This window comes from Convolutriloba macropyga, chromosome 4 (assembly GCF_964194025.1).
Source record: "Convolutriloba macropyga chromosome 4, txConMacr16.3, whole genome shotgun sequence".
NCBI classification, from domain to species: Eukaryota; Metazoa; Xenacoelomorpha; order Acoela; family Convolutidae; genus Convolutriloba; species Convolutriloba macropyga.
Window position 1 is genome coordinate 35,890,399 of NC_134471.1, and position 20,399 is coordinate 35,910,797.

At 35.9% G+C, this 20,399-nt stretch overlaps 1 protein-coding gene across 1 annotated transcript in view; it reads left to right on the forward strand.

The window, feature by feature from the left end:
- LOC142337642 (nuclear receptor subfamily 2 group C member 2-like) overlaps positions 1 to 18,264 on the forward strand; it is a 36,664-nt gene extending 18,400 nt beyond the window's left edge. Inside the window, exons 6-9 of the mRNA XM_075387026.1 lie at positions 7,383 to 7,539; positions 8,342 to 8,481; positions 11,326 to 11,463; positions 17,474 to 18,264. Coding sequence (XP_075243141.1) covers positions 7,383 to 7,539; positions 8,342 to 8,481; positions 11,326 to 11,463; positions 17,474 to 17,823 — 785 coding nt within the window. The 3' untranslated portion in view covers positions 17,824 to 18,264. The remainder of the gene's footprint in view (positions 1 to 7,382; positions 7,540 to 8,341; positions 8,482 to 11,325; positions 11,464 to 17,473) is intronic.
- The last annotated feature ends 2,135 nt before the right edge of the window (positions 18,265 to 20,399 follow it).

Consider the following 20,399-nt stretch of genomic DNA (forward strand, 5'->3'; position numbering starts at 1 on the left):
CAAATGAAGGTTTTTTAAGAGCAGCTAATAGAGGCAGCAAAAACTTCTACAGAGTTTTAATCAAAATATAACATATCAGCCTTTAATGAAAAGACGAATTTTTTGGTCTGTCTTTTTACTGTTTTTTTGAGACTGCAGGTCTACGAATCTATTGCGGCTATTTTCTGGGAATCTTCCAGCTATGTTTTTTACAATTCAAAGAATTTGAATTGTATTGGGGTGCTGTCTTTTAAGATCTGGTCACACAATTTCATAATTTTTGAAGTCAAATTGGAGTAGTGACTTTGGTCACGCCGAAACAGGAAATATAGCGAAAAAGCGAGTGGTTTTTCGGCTTGAAATATTTGTGCTCTATGTTTTTAATAGCGAGGAAATGGTGTTTGTAAAAAAATTCGCTTTCTCGCTAGTGGTTTTTTGTTCACATGCGGCAATTTCCTTTTGATTTTTACTGTTTTCTGAATTTTGATCAGATTTTTCTCTAAATGGTTTTCGCAATCCATTCATTGTTCATTTCAGGCCTAGTTTTTTTGTTGCAACCAAATTTCCCTTTCTGGCTAGTAGTTTTTCTCTCTAACGGCTTTTTGACATTGATTTTGTTTTTTTTATCTGATTTTTTGGAAATTGTTTTTCCATTTCACCCATAGTACGTTCTAGGCCTAGTTTTTGTTTAGTTAATAAAAATTCTATGAATTGTACGTCAGGACTTGTCCTGCTACGTTTTTTAAATTCGTTTTACCTTTTGATCACGTTTTTCTTTTTACATAAGTCACGAATTTCACGTTTTATTTTTCTGACTTCCTCACTCACTGTTTCGTATGAATGATTTTAAATTCTTTCACTCAATGAATTACGCAAGATAGTGAATACAGTCAAGGTCAAGAGAGCAAAATCAAAAGAGACGGCATAAACCGATAAAGACCGGTCATTAAGTCATTGAGAATTTGGTTATCAAATTTCATTAGAGTGTTTGCTAGCTGACATTGGTATTAAGTTTGTTAGCTTTCAGTTTAGAAGCTGAATTAAGTATAGTTTTAGAATCCAAACGAAACTGCACGCTGAACTAGAACACTTTTTGACACTGAAGAAAATCGAAAAAATTGGTCAATTTATCTCTTCTTTTTTTTCTGTTTCAATCACGATGTGCATCAACGAAATTCCTTTTCATATGTAGGAAGATCGTTTCTGAGTGAGCGAAAAAATATTTTGGGAATCCATATTAGATGACAGAAACTGGTAAAATGTTACGAATTTTGTGATCTGTGGACGATCGTACTTTCTCCTATTAAAACTTGTATTTATTCCCCAATTCATTTTTTCCGATTACGATTAATGTTTCTTCCAACCCCACTACAAGTAAAGCTGAAAAATATACGTGACCTAGTACAATTGTATTTTTGTTTTCTCCGCCATGTTTTTTACTCAAAAGATTTATTTGACGAGCCATTGTGTGTATCTGTATCATTTTCATCAAACTTTAGTTTGCTATCAGTAACTACGCTTAGATACTTCACACTAGTTGATTCTGCTGCTTTGTTGTTGACATGCAAAACGGTATTTGTTAACGTCTTCATGTTGAATATTATATACTCTGTTTTCTGTTTGTTCACAATTAACTTGGACTTCGTAAAAATAATTGATAAATTTGGGATTTTATGTTCAAGTTTTGTTTTTGACAAAATTTCATCCATTTTTAATGTGAAAAGGAAAGTGTTGTCTGCATACTGGGCCACCGTACAATCGTCGACCGTTTAGGTAAAGTTTAAAAAGTAGCAGACCCAGGAAAGTACCTTGTAAACTTTTTGGAAGTTATCCCGTCTGATTGAATTCCATCTAGAACTGTTTGCCTTCTTTTACACAAATAATTCTCTTAATTCGGTAGCGTTTTCAAGACCTATATTTGCAAGTGTCCCTAAAAGTATTTCTGGGTTTATAGAGTCAAAAGCCTTTGAAAGATCTAAAAGAACTGTTTAAAAGGTCTAAAAGAATTCAATTTTCTGTTGAATTATGTTTTTTTTCTGTTTTGAAGACATAAATTCATGGTGTGTAGGGCGGTTAGTCTTTGAGGCCCTCTCCCATTCAACCCCTATTTCACCCCCCCGCCCCACACACAAATTTTGGGGTGACTGGTTCGATATTGGAATCAAAAGAAAACCATTGCGGCTGCGTATCTAACGAATTTGATATCACTGTTCAGCAATTGATTGTCACAGTAGTTGAGGTAAATGCAAAAAAATTTAATTTCATTTATTATACCACTTCAAGTAAGCATTTTAAAATCCTGTGCACGTAAAAAATAGAAATGGTTGCGCTGACTCTGCAAATAATGATCATCACTGTTCTCAAGCTAAAAGTTCAAGATTGACAGTTTCAGAAAAAATGACGGCTCTCGAATAAAGTTTGAAGCAATGATTGTATTCGTGTTAGACAAAAAACGTTTCAGTTCAAAAGAAAGAAAGCACACTGCTGGGAGTTTCATTTTAGAACAAAAATTCTCTGTAAAATAATTTCAAAGCGGCTTTCAGATTTACCTGAGATATAAAGTAGACTCGAAAACAAGTTATGCCAGGTAGCTTAAGTGATCCTAAAAATTTGAGAAAAAGTTCGCTTTGCATTGTAATACTAATTTTGCAGAGGTATGGATGAACACACATTCAATAACCGCACAGCGATAGCTGGGGCTATTATTGGTCTTCTCTCAGCTTTTACAATTCAAAGAATTTGAATTGTATTGGGGCGCTGTCTCTTTTTAAGATCTGTTCGCACATTTTCATGATTTTTGAAGGCAAATTGGAGTAGTGATTTTGGTCACGCCCAAACAAGAAATGGAGCGAAAAAAGCGAGTGGTTTTGCGGCGTAAACTTTTTTCGCTCCAATTTAAAAGTAGAGAAAAAACGGTGTTTGAACAAAAATTCGCTTTCTCGCTAGTGGTCTTTTGTTCACATGCGGCAATTTCCTTTTGATTTTTCTGTTTTTTGAATTTTTTGGATCAGAGTTTTCTCTAAATGGTTTTTGCAATCCATTCTTAGTTCATTTTAGGCCTAGTTTTTTTTTGTTTCAACCAAATTTCCCTTTCTCGCTAGTAGTTTTTTCTCTCTAACGGCTTTTTGACATTGATTTTGTTTTTTTATCTGATTTTTTTAGAAATTGTTTTTCCATTTCACTCATAGTCCGTTCTAGGCCTAGTTTTTTGTTTAGTCAATAAAAATTCTTTGAATTGTACGTCAGGACTTGTCCTGCTATGTTTTTTTTTATTCGCTTCACTTTTTGATCACGTTTTTCTTTTTTACATAAGTCACGACTTTCACGTTTTATTTCTGACTTTCCTCTCTCACTGTTTCGTATGAATGATTTTAAATTCTTTCACTCAATGAATTACGCAAGATAGTGAATACAGTCAAGGTCAAAAGAGCAAAATCAAAAGAGACGGGATAAACCGATAAAGACCGGTCATTAAGTCATTGAGAATTTGGTTATCAAAGTTCATTAGAGTGTTTGCTAGCTGACATTGGTAGTAAGCTTGTTAGCTTTAAGTTTAGAAGCTGAATTAAGTATAGTTTTAGAATCCAAACGAAACTGCACGCCGAACTAGAACACTTTTTGACACTGCAGAAAATCGAAAAAATTGGTCAATTTATCTCTTCTTTTTTTTTCTGTTTCAATCACGATGTGCATTACGATTAATGTTACGATTAGTGTTTCTTCCAACCCCACTACAAGTAAAGCTGAAAAATGTACGTGACCTATTACAATTGCATTTTTGTTTTCTCCGCCAAGTTTTTTACTCAAAAGATTTATATGACGAGCCATTGTGTGTATCTGTATCATTTTCATCAAACTTTAGTTTGCTATCAGTAACTACGTTTAGATACTTCACACTAGTTGATTCTGCTGCTTTGTTTTTGACGTCCAAAACGGTATTTGTTAACATCTTCATGTTGAACACTATATACTCTGTTTTCTGTTTGTTCACCATTAACTGGGACTTCGTAAAAATAATTGATAAATTTGGGATGTTATGTTCAAGTTTTGTTTTTGACAAAATTTCATCCATTTTTAATGTGAAAAGGAAAGTGTTGTCTGCATACTGGGCCACCGTACAATCGTCGATCGTTTAGGTAAAGTTTAAATAACAACAGACCTAAGAAAGTAGCTTGTGAACTTTTTGAAAGTTATCCAGTCTGATTGATTTCCATCTAGAACTCTTTGCCTTCCTTTACACAAATAATTCTCTTTTAATTCGGTAGCGTTTTCACGACCTATATTTGCAAGTGTCCCTAAAAGTATTTCTGGGTTTATAGAGTCAAAAGCCTTTGAAAGATCTAAAAGAACTGTTTAAAAGGTCTAAAAGAATTCAATTTTCTGTTGAATTATGTTGTTTTTTTTTTCTGTTTTGAAGACATAAATTCATGGTGTGAAAGGCGGTTAATCTTTGAGGCCCTCTCCCATTCAACCCCTATTTCACCCCCCGCCCCACACACAAATTTTGGGGTGACTGGTTCGATATTGGAATCATAAGAAAACCATTGCGGCTGCGTATCTAACGAATTTGGTATGATCACTGTTCAGCAATTGATTGTCACAGCTGTTGAGATAAAAATGCAAAAAAAATTAATTTCTTCATTAATAGCCGCCCTCATCTTCTCAGCCGGCTATTATAGCGCTCCTATTTTTTTTTTTACTTCGTCGAATAAAAAAATGTTTCGCTTTACCTCATTTTGCCGCCTTTTCAACATTTTGCGTGAAATCTTTTTGACTTCTCTAGGCTAGTTTCTCTCTTCTCTCATTCTGCTAAAAGTGATTTTGAACATCAGTTGCTCAGCAAAGCAATTCAAAATGAACAGACTTAGTACAAAAATGGATGTCAGAAATAGAAACGGGATAAACCCATAAAGCCCAATTTTAGATGCCCGCTATTTGAACGTCGTTCCTATAAGTCTTATTTACCATCTTTAATGCTTATTGTTATTGATGGTAGCCCCTGTAGCCTCTCTCTAAGAAACAGAAGTATGTTCAACCACGAAATGCCATCAAAATAAATCGGACTTAAAAAAATGTTTTTGTACAAAAATCTTTTTTTTTCAATATCTTCTGTTATTTCAATCCCAATCATGCTTATTGGAATCAACGGCGGCTATTTTCCGGCAATCTGCCGGGTATGTTTTGTTATACCAATTCAAGTAAGTATTTTGAAATCCTGTGCACGTAAAAAATAGAAATGGTTGCGCTGACTCTTCAAGTAATGATCATCACTCTTCTCAAGCTAAAAATTCAGGATTGACAATTTCAGAAAAAATGACGGCTCTCGAATAAAGTTCGAAGCAATTATTGTATTCGTGTCCTTTTATGCAAAATTTTTGTTTGAACAATTTGTTCTAGAACTTTTTCGAGTTCACTATTCCAGTGACTTTTTCGCCTGATCTAATTGGCTCATTTTCACAAATTAAGTCGCTTGCTGAAATAAAGGCGATTGTAAGATAGGCTATCACAAACCCGATTGTTCTCATACAAGTTAATGCTTGTCTTTTTAATCCAATGACTTCCACAGTCTTTTTTATTGACAGTTTGAGTCGCGTTATCAAAATTGCGCTTATTTACTATTTTAAGCAATTAAACTCGCTTTTCAAGTGTTCGTGTTCACTAATAAAATCTCAAATGTAAACTGCATTTCATTTGAAGCACCCGAACGTTTAGGTTTTAGGTGAGTTTTTGAGCACAGCTTTTGGCATTTTGGTTTTTGACTTTTTGTTTGTTAAAGGCTTGTGGAAGTGAAAAGGTTTTCTAATTTGCGTAATGCTGTAACTTTTTTTACACGCCTGAATCAACTTTGATTGACGTTCTTGGTTTTACTGACTTTAACGAGAAATACCTAATATCTGATTTTCCTATTTTTTGTCTCAATTCTGTTTCCAATAGGGTGGTATCTTTGAGTTGTATTTGGAGGCTTTCCATTCTGGGATTATTAACAAAGTAACTTTTCAAAGAAGATTTAATGTAGCATTGTCGCCATTTTGCCTTAAATTGTAATATGTCTCTGCTTCTCAGAGATCAGAGATATATTTTAGGCTCAATTTGAAAAGTTTCAGCCTGAAATTATACTAAATCGCTGTTTTTTCAATGTTTTTTGCTACATGGTGTTATGAGTTATTTCTTAATTGCTCGCAAATTTTAGAGCAGCTATATCATTCCGGTTGTCTTCTTAATGCTATTTTTCTTACCACCGTTTTTTTTTTATTTTCTTTCCGTCTGAGAATTTGAGTTTAAATTTTTCAAACATCTTTAAGCTTAAGCTAACCTCTCTTTGCTACATCTAGCGACTGGCGAAGCCATCAGTGCGTCAGTCGTTTCACAGTAATTTGAACGACGTTAATTGATCTATGTTCATATAATAATGGGTAATTAATTGCTCTCGAACAAATTTGAAGCATTTGAAACCGTTTTGGTCAAATAACACAGCAGTCTGGGTCTAAGTACTTAATTACTTGCTCTGCTCTCGAATGCAAAATTTTCGGTTTTAATGTCCACGACTCATTGGGTAGCTCGCGGGTATGCGCCCATCTAAATTGGTTGCCTCGTCGCTGGAGAGCAAATCGTCCGACTTTGTAGGTTTATGCTTTATTTACTAATTGCTGAATCAATAGCTCAATTTTGGGTGATCTGCTTATTTCCAACAATTTGTGATTTAAAAAGCAAAAAGTAAATCTAATTAGGGCTGCTAACTTATGGCCGGATCGTTAGGACATTTAGGGCTGATTTAGTCTTGGCAACTTAGCTGATTTTATACAGCACGTGGTGTTTCAAGCGCATTTTTGCCAAATAAAAGATTCTGCGAAATTAGGCTGCATTCAGATTTTGACTTTTTCCGTTGGTGCCATCCCCCTTACGCAATGCACTTCGCAGTTATAGACCACGTGTCATTACGTAATAAATCATTGTTATGGCACGTGCGCTTGGGGTGTGCAGATAATATGCACCCACTAAGCGGGGACTGGAAATGATCCCAGATTTTGGCGACTGATTTTTTACCCGGGATTCATTAATGCAAAAACGATTGCAAGAGGACTTGATGCAAATGCCGAAGCTGAAAAAAGTTAACTCTTGATTTGTGAAGATCAATGTTAGTGGGTCTTGCCTATAATCTTATTTACGTGTTTCGAAAAAAAGTTTAGAAAAATTAAATGAATTTTCAGGTACCGTTGGTTTTTGTCTAATATCCAATCACCTAGCTTTCGACTTTGAGAAATTATCGATTTTCTGTTCTTTAATCGTGCCATCTTTTCAAAACGAATTTCGCTCTGCCAGATATTTAACTTTAGCTTTAGTGAATTCCCATTACCATGCGTATAACTATTTGGACTGACTTTTGTCATATTCTTTACTTATAGGTCCGATAGTAACAGAGAGCAGTTTCCAGTTCTCCCTGGCGGACTCGTTGCCATCTGGAGACACGATCAACGTAAACTTTATCTGCCAGTCTGCATCCAGACTTCTTTTCCTCACTGTTCACTGGGCGAAATCTCTGCCCGCATTCAGGTCACTCGGGTAAGTATTTGAATTGATTCTACTGCTCAATATTTACTATTGATTATCGTACCGTGCCGACAGCAATAAAATTCATTCTTTCAGGGTTCTTTAACATCCGATTGGCTGCTTATGAAGTCATAAAGGACTTAAAAATTGCGAGCAATTCAAAAGTTTGTTAGACCTGTCATCTTATCCTTTGAGAGAGATTAGAAATTCAAGCTAAAAAAATGGACGGTTCGAGCTACTTCCTTATCCGATCGGTCAGCCATAGGAAAGCGAAAGTGAGCAGCCACATTTGGTTCATTTTTTAAACATGTCGTTAATAATTGCTGATGATTGTGAACAAGATTAACAAACATGTGACAAAATATTTAAAAAATTCACGGTTGTGCATTTAAATTTTACATGTTTACTTATGAAGCAATTAAAATTTGCCTAAATCTCTGGCAATCGTGATTTGTAACACTATAAAAATGGGTTGCAATAGCATAAACAAAGTCGACTGACCTGTGAACAGGAAATGTCTTTTGCCATTTAGAGCTAGGATCTTATAAAGGAGCTCCGGATCTATTCTTTCCCCCCTTCCCCAGTTTATATATTGTTCTATAGCACATTAATATGATATTTTGCACGATCACCTGGGGGCATAAAAGTTAATATGCCCACTAAGCTTTAATCTTTCAGAGTAGATTCGGAGTTCCTTAAAAAATGTTGGTGCTGAAGTTGTTTTCTATGAACAGATACTGGTCGTCGTTTCGCAGTTAAGACTACTATAGTTGAACTAATATCTAAGACTGATCAATGGTACTCTTTTGTTTAGACACGACCTCAATGTGTCGTTACTGAGACGTGTGTGGCCAGAGTTGTTTGTTCTTGGTCTCATTCAGAGTGCAGAAACTATTCGGTTGGAGCCAATTCTCAGCAGTATTTCACAGCACCTCATGGCCCAGCAACAAAAGGGTCAGTAGATAATGCGCCATTTTCAAAAATGGAAGTAGGTTCCACACACACTTAAGAAGCCAATGAATATGAGCACTTATATGAGTTTTCTCCATAACTCATTGATCTAGTTCTCTAAATATGGTGAACAGAACAGGTGAACGAACTCAACTGGTAAAGCTTTAACTGAGGTACATCTCAAAGCATAAAGGGAACAAAGCAGTGAAAGGTCCAAATCGGAATTTTGTCTTAAAATGCTATCGAATCATGTATTCAGTTCTGTTTGAAGCCCCAAAGCTTAGTGGGCATGTATACTTTCACGCTCCCAGCTGCACTTGCTATTTTTTACATAGTAAAGAGCTATATAGCAGCACAATTGGTAAGCGGGGGGGGGGGGTCATAAAAACACTGGGGGCCGCAACAACAGATGCGAGCAGTCTTCTGAAGGTACCTCATGTGATCATATCCGATTTTAGTGCGCTTTTTCAAGATTTTTAATAGCCGCACAGCGATAGCTGGGGCTATTATTGGCCTTCTCTTGGTTTTTTTACAATCCAAGAATTGGATTGTATTGGTGCTCTGTCTTTTTTTTTTATTTTTGTAAGATGTTTTCACACCTTTTCATGACTTTCAAAACGGGATAAACAGGTAAAGCTCAGCGGGCATCAAGTTTCATTAGAGGCCCTTAACCGCGTTTCGTAGTCCTTCAAGTGCTTAAAGTGGTGAAGCTACTGGGAAGGCCGTAATTCAAGGTTAAAGGGTCATTTTTAGGAGTTTTTCGGCCCAAAATGTTGCAATTTTTCGCATTTTTTCGTCGTTTTTGCAAATTTTTGTTGGACCAGTCTGAAATTGAGCTTTGTGAAGTTTGATTATGGTGTTTGGCATGAGTTTATTATGTTTTATGGCCATTTTAAGAGCTAGATGTTTTGGTGCTCCAAACATAAGCACGCAAATTTTTAACAAATTTTTTAAGGTTTTTGTAAAAAAAATTTGTCATTTTTTGAGGTTTTTCAGCCCCTGGTTTCAAGAAGCTTCCTCTTGGGTTTAATAGAGGTTATTGCATAATTTCTAGTGATAATGGAATGGTTTCCAATATTTTAACAAAAGTTTAAGCAATTTTTTTAATAAAACTTGTATTTTTCAAGTTTTTGAATATTTTTGTCAATTTTTAGGTTTCTCTAACCTCAAGGGCGAAAGAATCTCCTCTAGGTTTTGGTAATAGTTTACTGCATACTTTTATTGGTAATGGGGAATGTGTTTCAAGATTTTAATATTTCGAATTAAACGACTTTTTAAAAGAGAAATTGTAATTTTTTTTTAAATTTCTGTAAATTTATTATTTGTTCATCACTAGCGAGGTAACCGCCTATATGGTTTGCAAGTATGTTACTGCATAGTTTCTAGTGGCATAAGATTGGTTGTCAATTTTTTAATATCACAAATGTTTGCAGGTTTTTTAAATTGAACTTTTTAAATTTTTTTTGAAAATGTTTAGAAAATTTTTCCTTGATCAGGGGCCCAGGAACCTCATCCAGAGTTTGATTATAAGCTACTGCACTGCATGGTTGCTGGAGGTAATGGAATGGTTATACTGATAACCATTCCATTACCGCTAGCAGTCATGCAGTAGCTTATAATCATGCTCTGCACTTCAGCAATCTCTTGATAAAATTTAAAATTTTTCTAAATTTTCTGAAAATTATTATCATGTTACAAGTTTGTGGATCTTTATGAGCCAATGAAACTATTCAAGGCTCGCAATCGGTATAATGGATGGTCTCTGGAGACAATGAAAATGTTCTGAAAATAATAACATTACAATTTTTGCAAGATTTTTGTTAAAATTTTTGATTGTTTTAAAATGTTTTGAATTTATTTTGACATTTTCTGAATTTAACGATCTGACTGGCCCACGAAGCTTTTCTAAGTCTTGCAGATGGGTCAAATGACAGAACTCCAGAGTTAAAGATTGGTTCCAGCGAGATTTAGAAAGTTTTAAGTTTTGTTTTTCTCAGTTTTTTTGAAGCCGTTGTCATATCTCTCGATTTTATCTACTTTTAGTGGCAAAAAATTCTCTTTCAAAGCATGTGCGTAATCTAATGATTATTTTGAATTGTATCATTTATGGTCTTCAGGTAAATAGTCTCAAGAGTTTTAGCAATGGTTATTTTTTTGTTTTTTTTTGCTTGATTCTTTTAGGTTGTCAACTTTTGAGATTTTGTCTTTTTGGCTGGGATTGTTCAATTGATCTGCTGGTCAGGTACATTAGGTCTGTTTTTCATTCAATTCTTTGGATTGTATTTCAGGACTCGTCCTGCTATGTTTTTTTATTTCGTCGTCATGATTTTTGTTACGACCATATGACGTCACAGCCACTTTTTGTTCATTCGCTCATGCAATTTCAACTGAATTGCATGTGTGACGTCATTTTTCGCTCTTAGTGGAGCGAGTTTTTTTGTTCATGCGCGTGATTAATTTTTTGGTCACACTTGACTTACCTCACTCTCAAAAATGACTTCCTCACTTTGAAATTGACTTTTTTTTACTTTAATTCAAAGAGATAAGGTCAAATGGGTGTGTGTCACTCTAAATGAAGGTTATTAGAAAGCAGTCAATAGAGGCAGCAAAAATTTATACAGAAATTTAACATATCAGCCTTCAATGAAAAGACGAATTTTTTGGTCGGTCTTTTTTACTGTTTTTTTGAGACTGCAGATCTTACGAGTCTGTTGCGGCTATTTTCTGGCAATCTGCCAGCTATGTTTGAAAATTTACTGATGTAGATTGTAAAAGTATTCATTTAAAGATTTAAAAAAATGGAGGACTGATTAGTTGATCATTTGATTATTGTTGTTGTTTTTACAGGCAAATTGACGAGTGATCGTGTTCGAAGTGTGATGGTGGAGGTGTCTAAACTGCAGAATCTGTCCAGTGCAATTGCCCAGATGGGCTTTACAGACCCAGACTACGCATATCTCAAGGCATCCCACCTCTTTGCCAAAGGTTAAAAAACCAGTGAAGCTTTTCATATTCCCTTCTTGGATGTTTGCTTGAGCAAAATGAATATCTTTGTTCCTACCTCATGAAATGAGACGATCTGTTACCGTGCCGGTTGTTTTCGTGCAACCGATTGGGACCGAAGAAAGCTTTCTTGAGAAAAACATGAGTTCTAAAGGAATTTTGAGGTTATCTTTTTTGTAATTTCATTCGTGCCGGAGAGATTAGGTTCCAAAATATGGGATCTTTGTTAATTGCTCTCGAAATAAGTGAAACAGTTATTGTAAAAGTGTGCGTCTTATGCAAAAATTTTTGCTTTGCCTTTTTCGCTTTTGTTATAGAACTATCTTTGACTTCTTGAGTGACTTTTTCCAGTTACCTTTGTTCTTTTTGATTGAGTGATGATAAGCCGCCGTCAGCCTCTCAACGGTTATTATATAGATACTCTCCTTTTTTTACAACTCGTAGAGGAGTAATGGTGATCTATTTTTAATAGCCGCCCTCATCTTCTCAGCCGGCTATTATAGCGCTCCTATTTTTTTACTTCGTCGAATAAAAAATGTTTCGCTTTACCTCATTTTGCCGCTTTTTCAACATTTTGCGTGATATCTTTTTGACTTCTCTAGGCTAGTTTCTCTCTTCCTTCATTCTGCTAAAAGTGATTTTGAACATCAGTTGCTCAGCAAAGCAATTCAAAATGAAAAGAATCAGTATGAAAAATTGAAGTCAGAAGTAGAAACGGGATAAACCCATAAAGCCCAATTTTAGATGCCCGCTATTTGAACGTCGTTCCTATAAGTCTTAGTTACCATCTCTCATGCTTATTGGTATTCATAGTAGCCCCTGTAGCCTCTCTCTAAGAAACAGAAGTACGTTATGTTCAACTACGAAATGCCATCAAAATAAATCGGACTTAAAAAATGCTTTTGTACAAAAGTCTTTTTTTTCAATATCTATTCTTTCAATCCCAATCATGCTTGTTGGAATCAACGGCGGCTATTTTCCGGCAATCTGCCGGGTATGTTTTAAATCGGTGACTGTATATTAGAGAATGTGTTGAAATGGAAGCCAAATGACGCATGTGAAAAGAATTATTAAGGTCAATCTGTTGAACAAAAGTCTAAAAGCATTGAGAGAATTTCGTTTTTGCATTATTCTGAGAGTGAGGGAGAAAGTAGGCGGGGAAAAAGTAGGAGTGGCTAAGCGAGCAAATTGTGATCACGTGCGGCTTTTTTGAAGAAGATTTCTTTTGTTTTAACTCGAACATTAGCTGATTACTGTGTTTGTCCCAACCAAGCAAACTAGTAGCGCTTCGAGGTCTTTTTGTTATCTGATTAAATTATTGTACCGTTGGGGGCAGTTTTGAGCTATTTTTGCCATTTTGCCCTGTTGGATGCTTTTCAAGTAGCTTTTGCAATCTAATTCAATTTTTTATTAATAGCCGCGTCAGCAATTCCAGGCGGCTATTATAGCGCTCCTATTTTTTTACTTCGTTTAACAGATTTTTGTTTCGTCTTACCGTGACTTTCATGACTTTGATGACTTTTCATGAATTTGAGCTTTCAAAACGGGATCAAGAGGTAAAGCTCAGCGGGCATCAAGTTTTATTATAGGCCACTAGCCGCGTTTGGTAGTCCTTCAAGTACTTAGAGTGGTGAAGTTACTGGGAATTTACCTCACTAGTGAAAAATATCACTTGTAAAATCACTTAATGAACTTTAAATTTTATGCAAATTTACTAGTTAAAGATCAATAGTGTGCATCTAAGTATTGCCAAACGTATTTTCCCTAATTCTTGAGTCTTAGAGTCTTGAGTTCATTGTTTGGAATAATATTTTTGAAAAGGCTTCCTCAGGGCTTTTTCCTTATAGGGCGTATGTGTCCCATAAAAATGACAGACAAGATCTAGCCCAAAAAGTCTAGTGGTCTATTAAAGGACTGGTGGTCAAGCGGTCTATCTTTTTTTAGTTGCTTCAAATCCATGGAAGGCCTGAAGCGTCTATCGCGGCTATTTTCCGACAATCTGCCGGCTATGTTTGCATCTTTGGTTGATATTAGTTATTTTAGTGATTAATAGCTGCAAGGCGATAACTGAGGCTTTTATTGGACTTCTCCTGCCTTTCTTATTTCGTCGTCAAGATTTTTGTTACGGCCATATAACGTCAAAATCACTTCAAATCTGCTTTCTGATCATTCGTTTGAGCAATTTAAATTCAATTGCGCATCTGTGACGTCTTTTTTCTTAGTGGAGAGTGTTTTTGTTCATTGGCGCGATTGTTTTTGGTCACACGTGACTTGCCTCATTCCTGATCTACAAAGCTATTGCGCCTAATTCCTGGCAATCTGCCAGCTATGGTTTAGTGGGTGTTTCAATTTAATATTTTTTAAGCTGTGCTTGCTTTAAAAAATGGGGTGACGTAATCAATTTTTTTCTACTTTTCGTTTTTTAAAAATTATTTTGCTTATTACTTCTGAACTAAGCTTTTGGCAATAGCTTTGCCTGTTCATTTTTAAAACCTAGAACTATTATACAGACATTGCTTCTAGGACTTGATAGTTCAATGTTTGGTAGTTGTTAATTGAAGCAATTGTTAATTGAAGCAATAAAAATTCTTTTTTAATTGCTCTCAACCGAAGTTTGTAGCAATTATATTAGCCATGTTGCTCTTTTTTCATGCAATTATCCTCTGACCGAGTTTTCGTCTGACTCATTTGACTTTTTGTCCTCAAAAACGGGATAAACAGGTAGAGCCCAGCGGGCATTAAGTGCTCTTAGAGCCTTTCAGCTCTCTGGTCTCCAAGTATGCGTTTCGCAGAAACTGTTTTGGAAACTTACATTTATGGTGTAAACGGCGGTTCCTAAAGGTTGACCCCCCACCCTCCTCCTCCGCATTAGCCCCTTCTTTTCACTCCCCCCCCCCCCCCCCCCACAAATCCGCACCCCTGCACGTCCAAGCCGTAAGGGCCCCGTGCGGCCAAAGACCCTCCTCCCACCGTTGCTTCACTCACCCCACCACCCCCCTCAGCCCACCCCCCGCTGCGCTCACCTCACGCTCCTTCAATTTAACAGCTAGCCTCATTAAACCATGGCTTGGTGCCGACAAAGCCAACAGCTCACCAGTCATTTGAGAGCAATTTGCCCTTCGTTAGTCGGTTACGTTTCCGATTTTTTGTTGTCTGCCTTTTTATTATTGTTTAGCGTTTCTCTGGAGTTGCACTGATTGAGCAGAAAAGTCAGTGAAAACATTCTTAGAGTAACAATCGAGAAGTAGCATTTAAACTTTTTGCAGCTGCACGTTTAACAATTTTATGTTCATAAGATTTTTCGATTTTTTTTCTTCCCCTTTCCTCGTTTTTTTTTCTGTAGCGTTTCATTGGTTTTTTGTTATGTCAAAGGATAGTCAGTTATTGAATGAAGATTCTTTTTACTGCAAGTTGGGTGCCAATAGGGGTTTCGGTTTGCAATTTGTGATAGATTTTTATCAGATATTTTTCCAGCAATCAGTTTTCTCGCTCTCATGTTATCTTTCCTGTTATTGTTTCAAAATTATTCACAGATTTATTTAGCAGGCTCTTTTCAATTTCAATTTGCTGGAGATGTTATATGTTGTTCTCTTTTTCAAATAAACTTTGTTGATAATATAAAACTGATTATGAGCGAAAGAGAATCAAAGCCATTATAGCTTAGTAGTTGAGATGGCTGACTGACATCCTTGAGGTCCAGGCTGTTTTTTGTAGATTCGTTTTTTGCTCCCATAAAACATTTCTCAGCTACACCTAACCTGTCGTTCGAGAGCAATTCATCCGGCGCTAGTAGGCTTATATTCATTGTATTGAGAATCGTTATTGCATATTTTCTGCTCTTAATTGTAATGGTCATTTTGTTACTTTGGGGATTTTTTGCATATTATAATATTCGAGTTGATTATGAGTAGCTGGATTAGAGCCTTACGCTTTATTAGTGTCTGAGCATGCAATTCAACAGTTCTGTTTTTGGAGACATTTTCATGGTCTGAAGGTTTGTTTTTAATCTTAAAATTTTGCCCCAGCCCGGCTCAATCCCCGCGACATCGCGTGCACCCTCATTAACCTGGCAATTTGAACCCGCAATCTTTTCCAGACCTCCCAAGCCCTCCACCTCCCAACAACGGTTAGACCCCCATTCCCCCTAAAGCCAGCTGGAGGCCGAAGCCGATCGCTCGTCGGTGTTATGAGCAATTCGCCGGACGTTAGTTGTTTTGATAGAGATTTTTAATCGTTCTTTACATTTTTCGGTTTTTAGGTCGGACTTTGTTTTGAGCATTTGGTTGATTTCTTCAAGTTGGTTGGATGCCAAGTTTGCGGTGTTGTTTTATTTTTCTTGACCTAAACTATTACTTTTGTCGCTGTCTTTTTATTGAAAGTTTTTGATGGCTTGATTGGATTTTTAGATTCTTTTTGCTCTTGAACTCTTTTATGCTCAATTGGTGACTGTTTACTACTAGAGTTCAGATCAATAGTCCTCAATTTTCTATTTAATAATTGTTGTGGTCTATAGTGAGCTCTTTTTGTATCTTGTGTAGCCTGTTGTTTGGTCCTATACTCTCTCCTCCTAGAAGCAGGCTGAAATCGATCTAACCGAGCTCATTGTATGCAATAATGCATGCAATATTGGTCAGGTAATTGCTCTCAAACAAAGTTTGTAGAACTTAAATTAGTCATTTTGTTCTTTTTGCGAATTTTGCTCGATCGATTTCTGTAACCATTTGCGGTCTTCGCGGCGTCGAAAACGGATAATTTCGTAAACCCTCGAGGTTTAACAAGTTTCTGTTCAGTGTTCCTACAGCTCTACTAGTTCTTAAGGATACGTTTCACCAAAACTTCTGAGGATATATAATGTCTTGGCCTGGAGGTAATTTTTGGTTAAGTTGGTATCCCGGCTAATTTTCATGTCCTCTCTCTCAGCGATGGTCCGTCCTTAAGATTAGACTATCTGTCCCCAAAGCAAACCCCTAGACCGTCGTTTGAGAGTAGTTCGTAAATTAGCTCCTTTCAGAGCAGCTTGCTTTTATTAAATTATGCCGTTTTTCATCTCATTTTTGTAAATGCGGTCAGTTTTTCAGTTTTTGCTCGCAGTGGAATTTGTTTTTTGATAAATTGCGGGAATATCTTAATCACAAATAATTTTTTGGCCTATCTTCATCATTGAGAGAAGATACACTAGCCAAGAGTTTCCTTTTTTCTCTTCTGACCCTCGTAGCATTTCAAAGACCACGCAGATAAGATTTTTTAAGAAGGGATTGTTCAAAGCTTGTTTTATTGAGTTTCACTTAGAGTTTGGGAGAAGTGAGCAGAGATATATAAGTGCGTCTGAACTGAAAATGAAATGCCCACAAAAAATGGTGCTTTTCACTATATAACTTCTCACAACGTTCTTAAAAAATAAACCATCGAATCTACTTTTTAAATGTGTCCGACGCAGCAAAAAAATAATAGCTATAACTCAAACGTTAAATTTTTTGGACGTGGGTTTCGTAGCTGCTCATAGATGCTTCGACAAGAATCGCGCGAGCCTTCTTGTCTCACTTTTAAAGTGATTGTTGTCACTTTAGTTAGACGACTTAGTGTCCACGAAGGAAATCACGTTCCTAATTAAAATCCCATGCTGTACAAAGTCTGTCTTTTTTACCTTGATAATTAGCTTTTTTACCACTAAATTTAGTCAATTGCGTGGATTTATGCCATTTTTTTTAAACTGGTGTATTTCATAGCTTCGTTCTTGCCAATAAGGGCTTGTTCAAAATCATCGACTGAGTTTTTGAGAACAATTATATGATCGATCATTTTCTGTTTTCTACATTTGCTCTGTCAATAACTTCGCATTGTCCGAACTGAAAGTTTTCGGAGCGCAAGTATAAGAGTGTAATTACGAGTGCGATTTGTAATACCTGTGTAGCTAGATTGAACTAGGTGTGCAAAAATAGATGCGCTACCACAGTCTCCTTGTTTTTTTGTTAAAACCAGAAAGCTGTTTCAGCTCCTGTTCCGGGTGAAGAGGGCTCTGAGCGCCTGGAAGCTCTTGAAAGTCGGACAATAGACGAGCTGTGTTTACATTTTTCAACCTCAACTAATTCCAGCAGGAATGCAAATAATACTTCTAACGATTCGAGCAGTTCAGAGGAGGAATTGAACCACCGCCAGGAGCATCGCATGAATAAAGTATGCCATGCGCTAATCCAGCTGCATACGTTGAAGACGCTTGATACCTCAATTTTGGAGGAGCTTTTCTTCAGTGGGCTCATTGGCAACGTTCCAATCAGTTCAATTCTGCCCTTCATACTTAACATGAAATCTGACCCCAATTCGTTCCAGCCTCTTGTAGCTTGATGAGCTTGTCCGATCATTCTTGTGTGCTTTATTCAAGCTTGCTATCTTTTTCCTTAACATTGTATTGAATCAAAAATCTTAATTTCCAAAAATTGTTTTAAAAGCTTTTAGCTGAACTATAGAAAAGGCTGTTAACTAAACATGTTCCCAATTTTTCTTGTTCAACTTTAAGTTTGGAATTTTTAGAATGTGCTTCAGGCCTCTTGTAACAGCTTTTCAAAACAGCAAAAAAATTAGGGAAATATAGGCGAATAAAACTCAAACAAGATGCTAAACCAATAATAGTTGAATAAGTCATTAGGAGACTTTGCGATCGATTTGGGAAAACGACAGTATAGCCAGTTGCTTTTGCGTGTACTTCTATCAATGTTTTAATAAGAAATATAATGCAAATATTCATGTGAAACTTCTTACTTCATGCCATATGTTATTCCTAATTTGTTCAATTCTATTCTCGATTTGGCTCTCTTTGCTGTGAAATACCTCTCAATGTTAATAATAGAAATTTGATAATAAATTCTCAACTTCTAACTAACTGGGTGTAACTCATTTATTCACAATTATCTCTATCAAAATATGTGGTCTTTAGACTGCTGCTGCGCCAATATTAGTGACTCCTCTTTATTGGGTTATATCAACCGATCGGTATGAATTAAGGGAACTGTTTCCTTCGCCGAAAAAATACGAACTTTTGCTATTGTTGTTTCACACATGTACAATTGTAAATATCAATTGTAATGACTTGTTGCAAAAAAAATGTATAAGGCTTGCACTGTTCAAACATTCTAATGAATACATTTTGGTTTTATGAAGGAAACAGTTCAGAATTGCTATAATTAACAACGATTGATGAAAGGTGAAGAAGTTTTGTGGGATGTGATCTTTTCGACAAAACTGCACATTTCAGTCTTGCTTTCATAAAATGGTTCAATATTGCTTAGCAGATTCTCGGATCTGAAAATTAGCTTGATATTTATCTTAGAAGCTGACATCTTTAAAAGGTACTACTATTATATGTTTGAGAAGAGACGCTGTATTAGCTCTCAAACGACATATTACTATCAATCAGTTTTGCAATCTAAGGGGTCTAATAGTTAGTAGCATGGCAGGACTTGAATTTTATTTCTGTCGATCTCCTCCAAATTTTATCTTGGTTTTGTCAACATGTAATAGAACTGTTCCTTTTTCTCCTGGAAGAAATGAACGTCATTTGATGATTTAACACCCTTATAATGGATATGTAAAATGAGTAGGATAATTCCGAGTCTTGATAGGTTACATAAACTATCATCAATGCAGAAAGACAAGTAGTATTTTGTTTACAAATGTTAATGAAGAAATTTTGATCACTGGGGAAGGCAACAGGTCACATATATTCTTTTCTAAATACAAATCATTTTCTTGACTGTGTCATTCTAGCATTGAAAGAATGTTATGCTTGACGTACTGAATTTCTTAAGTTTTTCGCAGCAGTTTTGTTGAAAAGATTCAGCCTTTGAAAGGATAAAAAGATAACCAACCACTAATAGTGCAATTTAATTTGGTATAACAAGATGCTTTCTTTTAAGCTGCTTAACTCATTTTATTTCTTTCTCTTTCCATAGTGACTTTCCTTCCCAAGTAGATTAGCTGTCGTAATTGTTTTTGATTTAATTTTGTGAAAATTAATCTCACTTCCCTCTTATTCTAAAGTTGTGCTTTTGTCCATAGAAGATTTTGACGTTACACTTTTTTTTGAAAAACGTTCAGCTGACATTCTCTCAGGTGATAATTGGATTGAAGGCTATTGGCCACCCCAGGCGAGAGCCGATGGTTAGCTTGCAAGATCTGGCAAGATTCTTGCAAAAAATGATTGCAAGGAAATCTCGCTGGAAAGTATTGCAAGATCTTATCTAACGGGAGCATTAGAGCTTCCAACAGTAATGGCTCCTGTAAACTAGAACGGAATTATAGTTGAGATCGTTCCGTGATCACAGGAAATCATGATCAAATTACGAGCTCCAATCCAAAAGGAGAATTCTCTTATGCTAAACATAGCTATTATTCAAGTTAGAGTGGATTATGAATTCTGAGTCATTAACAGTTTTTACAGCAGCATATGCATAGTTTAATTTGGATCTGAGTAAATACGGATCACAGTGATTGCAACCATTTCATTGAAGTTAAGGCGCCATTTGTTACATTCAGTGATGTTGGGCGACTCGATTAAAGAATGAATACGTCATTACTAATGGAAATATGGGGGGAGGGGGATTTACAAAATAGATTATTTGATATTTTTCGAGACGACTACAGTGACCCCATTTAGTTTTCTGCTCTAAATGACTGTTTTCAAATTATCTTACCTTAAAAAATTATCTGATCGTTGGATTTTTAGGAGATCTCAAAAACTTCACAGCTGTTTTGATCCATTTTGCTAGCACTAGTAAAATTTTGCTAACAATTTTTTTTCGTATTTTTAATAGCCGCACAGCGATAGCTGAGGCTATTATTGGCCTTCTCTTAGTTTTTTACAATTCAAAGAATTTGAATTGTATTGGGGCGCTGTCTTTTTTTTTAAGATCTGTTCACACATT